General features: G+C 34.6%; 1 protein-coding gene across 1 annotated transcript; it reads left to right on the forward strand.

Annotated features, from left to right (window-relative positions):
* The first annotated feature begins 652 nt into the window (after positions 1-652).
* LOC149570253 (tRNA (guanine-N(7)-)-methyltransferase-like) lies at positions 653-1,318 on the forward strand. The gene has a single exon (XM_089817120.1). It carries the CDS (start codon positions 653-655, stop codon positions 1,316-1,318), a length of 666 nt encoding a protein of 221 aa, XP_089673246.1.
* Positions 1,319-8,917: the final 7,599 nt, after the last annotated feature.

An 8,917-nucleotide genomic window follows, 5' to 3' on the forward strand; every position in this document is an offset into this window, starting at 1 on the left:
ATGTGATTTTTTAAATATCAACACATTAAAAAACCTCCATTTTACATCTGAAAGTATATTTAACAAGCAATAAATTTTCATTTAATTTTTTGCTGCATTTGAATAGTTTATATTTTATTTATTTTCTAATAATTGCTTCTCATTTGTTCCATAGAAAACACAATACTAGTATCAAGTTCAAACGGACTCTCTACATTAAATATTGCAACACCTTCATTTTGTATTAGTCATTGTAACATCTGCCTTGGACCTATTGGAGCATCATCTAGTATCACTAATTTTGTTGAAAGTATTCCAATAGTTCCAAAAGAGATGAAATGCTTTTGAATGTGTTTATTAGATGTATATGGGGTTCCTAAAAAGACAAAAGGTTTTTGAATGTGTTTATCAGAGGTATGTAAGGTTAATAATGGAGTATGTCCCTAATTTTCCCCCTTTCTCAAATTCAAAACCCCCGTTTTGTCAAATTTGTCCATTGAGCGAGACCATGACTACACAAGGCTTGCAAAGATCTTGAAGAAATATGACAAGACAACAGGAGGTGTGTTATGACAGCCATTCATCCAGGAGGTTCTGCAACAGCCATTCTTCACCATAGAGCTTCTCTCCAATCTCATCAAGAAATGTGAAGAAAAACCCTCGAATTTGAGCAATGTCGCATGCTAGAGAGCATTGCACATCCGTGAAGTATCCAAGGAAGCATTTTTACAGAGCGCGAGCTCACAGCAATCCTCTTAGTGATTCACACTTTCCTGTACCTCTCTGTCCGGCTCAATTCAATTATGCCGATCATTTCCCTTCATATTTCTCCAAAAAACATCTCCAAGACAACAAATCTCCAGCGCCTAACCCTAATGGCGAAGCTCAAGAAGAAGACGAAGTCTCAAACTCTAAGGATTTGAAACCAGCGAATGCATGTTCTGCCTCAACTGGTCAAGAAAAGAAAATTCGGTTTGCAGATGTTGGCTGTAGCTTTGGTGGGCTTCTGGTGCATCTTTCACCCATTTTCCCATTGACCCTGATGATAGGCATGGAGCTCTGTGACAAGGTAAGCGAGTATGTTAAAGAAAGAAATTTGGCTTTGCGAAAAGCGAATCTAGGCCATTATTATAATATCTCTGTAGTGTCCCTACTGAGTTTGTTTCTAGAGCATATAAAAAGGAAAAAGGAGGAGAAAGAAGTAGCAAAAACTTTTCCATACCTTGGGTGCTCGATTTGGCAATTCAGAGGCAGTGATAATTCTCAGCGGCAGTGGAGCTCGATTCGGTGGCAGCAGATAATGAGCAATGCGCCTCTTTTTTTTTTCCTTATAGCCTAACGACGTCGCAATTGTGACATCGTCGGGCTATAAGGCAAAAAAAAAAGCCAAATGCAAATTGACGTCACAAATTGACATCGCAAAATACTTCCAAATCTATTAGTGTCTACTAATTTCTATTTTGTGCAGGACTTTTAATTTAAATATTCTACAAAATATTGACATCATCATGACACTTGGGTATGCCACCTCATGGATTCTCCTTTGACACTTGGATAAGATATGTCATAATCCGATATTCATACTCTCTTATGCACATCCATATTTGGCTTCTTTGTCATAGATTCTTGGCTTTAAGTGGGTTGAGGTGTCTTATGACGCGTCATAGATTCTCTTCCACATTTAGCAAAGTTTGACTTTGACGCATTATAGAATCCTACATTTGGCATATTTTTTCATATGTGTCATGGATTCTCAAAGGAATATCTTGCCACATCCCATGTCTAATGGTGACAAATCCAATGCTCTCATCCTCTGTGTTGATTATAAAATGGGCATTATTTCTCTCATTTATGGTCCTTAGCTTTTCTCATCTTTTGCACTCTTGCTCTCACATTAAAATCAAAACTTCAAGTATTCTCATAGCATTATCACCATTATCATAGACTTTTTCTTCAATATTGTGTGCATTATCGACAAGTTGGAGCTACATCATTTGGAGAAAAAAGAAGAACATGGGAGCTACAAACAAAAGAGGGGGTTTCTATTGCTTTCTTTATTAATTTTGCTTTCATGGTAGACTAGTGGGTGCTAACATATGTTAATTGAGTTTCTGATTTCTCATAGTATGTTATGCATTTAGCCCATTTTCTAGGTACTACAATTTTATATACCATCATGTAAATATTTTCCATCATATTACCAAGGTCTTCCCAAATTAATATGGCAACAATATATAAACATAATATCACACAAGACTTCTTTAAATTAATTCCCAATCTTGAATTTCACAAGGCATTGCTCAATTACCAATAACCTGTGTTCATGCTTGATCCATGGAATGTGATAAGGATTAGGGTGTTTTATCCTATATAGATACAAATTAGAAACCAACTCCATAGACACCATATTATCTGACCCATCACTATCGATGATCAACTTGTAATATTTTTCTTGTATCTTACATCTAGTTTTGCCAATAATTTTCCTCACAATAGGCTATTCATTCAAATTTTCATCCCATAGAGTCCTTATGATCATTGAGTTCTCTCCGTATTTTTTATTTATTAAAAGGATCAATAGCTTTCTTTCGAATAAAATAATTTCTTCTACTACTTCCTATCTCCTTACCAAAAAAGGTGCATTCAATGGTTTTATCTCTCTTTTCTTGAAATTTAAAAAGAGTTCCCTTAAACCAAGATCTATATTCTCTTTTCCTATTTCCATTATTTCTAGAGTAACTAGAATAATTACCTATAGTGTAGTTACCTTTTCCTATACTAGCATTATATTATTTGAATTCTAATTTTCCTATATCATGAGATATATTTTCAGATATATTTCTTTTCCATAGGATCTACCTTGACTTTGTTGAAATCTTTCACCTCTTTTCCTTTTACTGTGTCCTTATTTCTTTTCCAATGTCTCTTCATCTCTCAAGGAGTACAAGTATGCTTCTTCAAAAATTTTCATCTTACAAAAATAATTTCATCTTGAATCGAAGTTGTCAAACCATTTAGGTACCTAGAAACCTATTCAACTTCATTATAAACATGTCTAGATCTAATTTATAGCTTCAAAATTATTCGGTGTAGTCTTTCATAGTCATCTCTTTTTGGCTCAAATTTTGAATTCTTTCTAAAAACTTAACTTAATTGTCAGTAGGAAGAGATTAATATTTCAACTTACTAACTATTTTGACACAAGTCTCAACATTTTATTTTCCTCTCCTTCACCTATTACTTTGAAAGTGTTTCCACAAAAGAGAAACATTTACTCTTAATATATTGGGTTCTAACCCCACTTTCCTATCCTTAGGAGCACTTTTGTAATCAAAATACTATTCTATCTCAGAGATTCAATCAAGCAATGAATTAGTATCAATCTTTTCATAATAACTTGAAATTTTAAAAGAACGTCTAAAGTTTTCTCTACACATGGGTCTCAAAAGTTTTTCCTCATCTTGTTCTACTTCAGGTTCAAGATTAGATGAAAATCCTAATTATTCATCACTAACATCATGAAGATGTCATCCTCTCCTCTAAGTTGTCTCAATAGCCTCAAGTCTTGCTACAATTTGCCTCAATATGTTTGTGATAGCATTATCTCCATTTACTCTAACTTGAACCATTTTGACAATAATTCCTACAATAATTTTAGTCCTCTACAATTTATAGCCTAGAATTCAAAGGTGTAATGCTACAAACAGTCCAAATAAGGCCCTCCATGATCCCAAGACTCCACAAGAAAGTAAACCTTCACTCTAGTACAACCTGACACAAGGGATGAAGAGAAAATAGATTAAGTAAAGAATTCATAAATCTCCCTGCTAGAGTACACACACAAAATCCAATATAAATATGGAGGAACAATTATTTATATTGATTTTAATGTAGACATGTTGGGAGAATCTCCTTATAATGTGTCAAACATAAGGCCTACATGGTTAGAGACATAAATAACTAAGTTACAAACAATGATCTTATGTTCTTAGGCTTACAACTCGAAAATTAATTTATTTCCCTTCTAATTACCTCTTTTCTACCTAATCTAATCTTAGGTCTAAAATACATAGCCATAAAGACCACAAGCTAGCTTGACAAATATATTTATTACAAATATAGGTCCATCCCATTGAGCTATCATTTTACATGATGTTGAATGACAAGGATCCTTTTGAACTCCTCTCTTAAAAAGCTAATCAAAGACCAACTGCAAAGTTTTGGATGGGTTTTTCAGTCAACTTGGTAACTCAACTAAGGATACATGTGTATGTTCATGAGGAGGCCTTTTCTGGTTCTAACCAATCTTGCACAATATTTTGCTGAATTGCAACCACAAAATTAATATATTCTAGTATTGTTTATTTTATGATGAATGCAATTTACCAATGTAACTATATGTATCCCTATTCTAACCAAGTGGTTGAAAAGAAAATAAGAATGCTATAGTAATGATAGATTAAAAAAAATAACTTGAAAGGGAAATTCCTAACAAACATAAGCCAATAGTAAAAACATGTCTGTGAGTTAAAATATCAAAAGGATTAGGTAGGAAACAAATTAAATAAGGAGAAATGCTTCCTTGAATCTATTGATGCAATCATCGATGGGAAATTTAATAATAACCAAAATATTTTTCATGTTTTATCAAACTGTGAGGCCAAAAAAAGTGTGATCATGCAAGATAAAATGTTGTGCAAGAACAAAGATGATCACCAATAGCATATATTATTACTTCAAAATAATAGCCCAATGTACATATTATATCCATGTATTTAAAATAAATCATCTCCCCCATTGGTGTTAATAGTGAGATCTCTTTAAATGAAAACTTATGTTAAAAAATAATGAAATAAAGCTTATTATATAAAAATTGAATCTCTAAATGGTGTTAAGTAGGTCTCCACCCTTGTTTATATCAATTAATGGGTGCATGAGTGTTAACATGACATGAAAGCATAATAATATAAGAAGAAGAAAGTTGTGAGAAGATCTAGTAATCTCTAGAAGCTCCTAAAATTGAAGCTCAACGTTCTTTATGCATTTGTGAGAGTTGAACTTCTATCAAAATGGATTTTTGGTGCATGGAATGCTCTAAAATAGCAATTAATAGTTAATTATTGGTGCACTCCTTTTTCTTCAAATATGTCAACACACCTTTGTCAAAAGTGTACCTATGGACCTATGCACCTTGGTGACACATTCCAAAAATCCAAAAAAACTTCTAATTGTCAAAACTAAATTTCTAGAATCTACGTTTTTTCCTATTTATACAGAAATGATGTCTAGATGTTTATTCTTGACTTTCTCTATTATCTCTACCACCTCACTAGCTTCTAGTAAATCTAAAGCATCATACTTATTCTTTAATATTTGGTGGTACTTTGTTACTTCTATCCTTATTTCTGCAAAATTCTCAGGTTTGGAGTACACTTCCAACAATGCCTCTTTGGTTTTAAATTTGGTTTTAAAAGGTAGTTTATAAGGTTGAATAATGATTTTTTTGTGATCATAACTTTTCTAGGTTATTAGGTAGAGTCTAGGATTAAATTTTAGAAGAGTTTGATAATATTTGACAACTTTTCCAAAAAGTTGTCAAAGTTGTAAATGGTGGATAATGCTACTTTTGTGAAAAAATGCAAGATTTGAATCCCAACATTCAAAACCACCTTTATCAATTGGAATGGATTGGGAATATGATAAATAAGGTAGAGAAACCATTCTCAACATAGAAGAGAAGAATCTAATGTATTTTTGGCACTAATATCAATAAAAATATGTTGTTTCCTACTAAAATTGTCTAAAAATTTGATTCTATAGATTCACATGAAGCAATGAAGCATTTCAAAATTTTAATGAATTTGATATGAAGGAGTTTCAAGTGTTTTAAACTCTTTAAATTATAGTAATTAAGAGAAATCAAATTTTGAGTTCTTGTTGTTTGTAAGAAGGCCATAACAAGGGTTTTGAGAGAAAATCTCTCTCCCAAGAGATTCCACCATGGGAAAAATCTAAGCCTTCATAGATGTTGTGATTCCACAAAAAACACCCCATTTCCAAATCAAAATGAGGACCCCCTACTTTATTTTGGATTTGGGCCAATTTTGAGATCCTAAGTCCGCATCCTGAGTCAGAGGTCAGAAAAGTGAAAAGTGAATGTGCACCAATGCACCTAAGATGGTGCACAAGTACACACTATGGGCATCACCTTTGGTGATGCACCAGTGTGCACCTATACAGCTATGTAGGTGCACACTGGCACACTATTGAAGGTGGGTGGGGGTTATATAAATCACCTAGCCACTTCATTCCCCACCTTGTCTGTTTCTAACTTTGCATTATAAGATTTGTGCTTCGTCAATTCTCGAACTCCACACTTCAACCATGCCATAGCTCTGATTAACTCTTTCAAACCTTGCAAATTGCACTCCTCACCTAGTGCACCTCCCACATTTCCCTACAAAACATAAAAAGGGGTGCACAGTCATGCATGTGGTTTGGTGTGCTACTATGCACGTCCCTTTTTTGCATTAAAAAACATAACACCTAATCTGTTGTGCATTTTCACACCTAGCCTAGTGCACAAATGTGCACCAAAATCTAAACAAGAAAAAAACTTTAAAAAGACTCCCACCATTGAATATGGTTCACATTTGTTCACCTAACATGGTGCACAAGTGTGCACCAAATTGGACAAAAATAAAGGGGTGTGCGGTAAAAATAAAGGGGTGTGCAGTAGCGCACTTGATTTGGTGAGCTACCCCACACCCCTATAAACAAGAAACCCTCATATGCAACAAAAGAGGGGTGCATAGTTGCATACCTAATTTTTTGTGCTACTATGCACCCCTATGAGATGTTGCAAAACACCAAAAAATAGGGTGCACACTTGCGCACCTAATTTGGTGTGCAGGTACATACCATTTTTTTTTTGACAAAGTAGTAGGATGTTTTGAAACATTTAATTTTTAGATTAGACATTATTATAATTTTTTTTTTACCTAATCAGTATATTTTTGTCATGTAGATATAATGGCATCGTCATCTAATGAGAAAATGCCACCAAAACTTGTGGTGTTCAAGTTCCAACGTGTCCCCTCCAAATCAAGGTTCTAGGATGATTATGTAGATATAAAGGATACTAATTTGGGACACACTAACTTGGGGGAGTTTCTAAGAATTTTTAGTAAACCCATAGAGAGATTGGCTTTGGTATCTATGATAATTTAATCAAGGTTAGCGAATGTAGCTTCGCACTCAACATCAATGCAATTCACAGAGTTAATCATGACACTGACACAACACTTTCTTCCTAAGGAAAGGGTGGTGAAGAGCATGACTGGAGAAGTTGTACACTTGACCTCTAACCTGACAACATTGAAAGGGTCATTCATCTCCCTAGAGTAGATCAATTCATGAGACTCACATATGAGGCAGTTGAAAGATGGTATAGGGAACACCTAAAAGAGGTGACAAATATCATTCAATATTCCTATCTCATTGAGAAGACTCCTCTTTGAAAGATAATAGGAAAAGTGGATATGACAAGGGGGTATATGAAGGAAGATATTGGATACTCTATTATTCTTCTGAGTAGGGTGATGGGTCTACTAGTAGCTAGGTATTTAAATGTTTCCATGGTAAACTTTATTGAGACAATCAAGACAACAAGGATGCCACTTGAAAGGGTCACCACATTAAGTGAAAACTTGTGTGAACAATTGGGGGTGGTCAAAAACAAGAAGAAGTTCTATATGACTTCATATATGGTATATCTACTAGCGGCAAGGGTAACAAATTATCCTAGACTGTACAAGAGGGGAAACATGTAGGATCCCAATGCCTAGCCTTATATTGTCTACACTCAATTGGTGAAGAAGAAGCTCTCAAGATAGAGCAAATAATATAAAATTGTGAATGATGCATTTATTTTTTCTATCATCTGATTTATTGAGGGAGACTATGCAAAATGATTATCTCATGATGCAATAGCACATATAAAAGCTCTCAAGGCTTATTACATTTAGTTCAAAAAATTCACATATCTTAGGGTAGCTAGTGCCACTATCAACCCAAAGAAGCTCCCTAGATATCCTAGTGATAGACTAGTTTTGTTGGAGATTTCACAATAGATTGAATCTGCATATGACAGGGTAAAGAAATAAAAAAGACCATGTTGGACATGGCCCCTAGTCATAGGACCATATAAAGTGAAGCAAAAAATAGGATATTCTATCTTTTGAATGAGAGTGGGAACAATATCCTCTTGAGGAGTATAATTCTCCCAGGCCATGTTTTGATAATATTGGGAAAGTTGAGAGTCTGGTGGGTAGGGAATTTCATCATGAAGAGGCCTTTGAGGACTACTGGATGAATGCAACAAATGACTACAATGTCCATATTAGTGACTATTGTAGGATGACTTTGTATTTGGCTGAAAATGATTTGACTCTATTCAACACAGATAAAATTGGAGAAAGGCCCATAATGAAAACTAAGGTAGACAAGGAGGAGAGTGATGACATAAATCACAGGGCAAGGCACATCATTAAGATGATGAAGGATTGTATCAAGAAACCATTTCAACTTGATCCAATACCTAATGCCATGATTTTTCATGTGCAAGCCCACCCAGAGAAAGGTATATGAAAGAAGGCTACCATTTCTACCTTTGTAGGCCAGTCACCTATAAGGCCAAAAAGAGTATACCAACTTGACCACCTAGTTGGATACTATCACCCTCTAGAGAGAAAAGGAAAAGGAAAAAGAAAGAGGAGCTCTCCTCAAAGGGATGAAATAGAAGATGGTGAAGTGAAAGCACCTCCTCAGTAGTAGTAAAAAGATGTGCAAGGGTTGGAGGATATTACAACTGCTCAAGTCTAGGAAAATCCACAATTGCCTCTAGTTGCCCTGGGCTAGACTGAGGAAGAAATCCAAT

This window comes from Cupressus sempervirens, chromosome 3 (assembly GCF_028749045.1).
Source record: "Cupressus sempervirens isolate cs-2001-9-10 chromosome 3, ASM2874904v1, whole genome shotgun sequence".
NCBI lineage: Eukaryota > Viridiplantae > Streptophyta > Pinopsida > Cupressales > Cupressaceae > Cupressus > Cupressus sempervirens.

Bases quoted from the DNA above. Each gene is read 5' to 3' on its own strand.
- LOC149570253 (XM_089817120.1), top strand. From the start codon at position 653: ATGTCGCATGCTAGAGAGCATTGCACATCCGTGAAGTATCCAAGGAAG.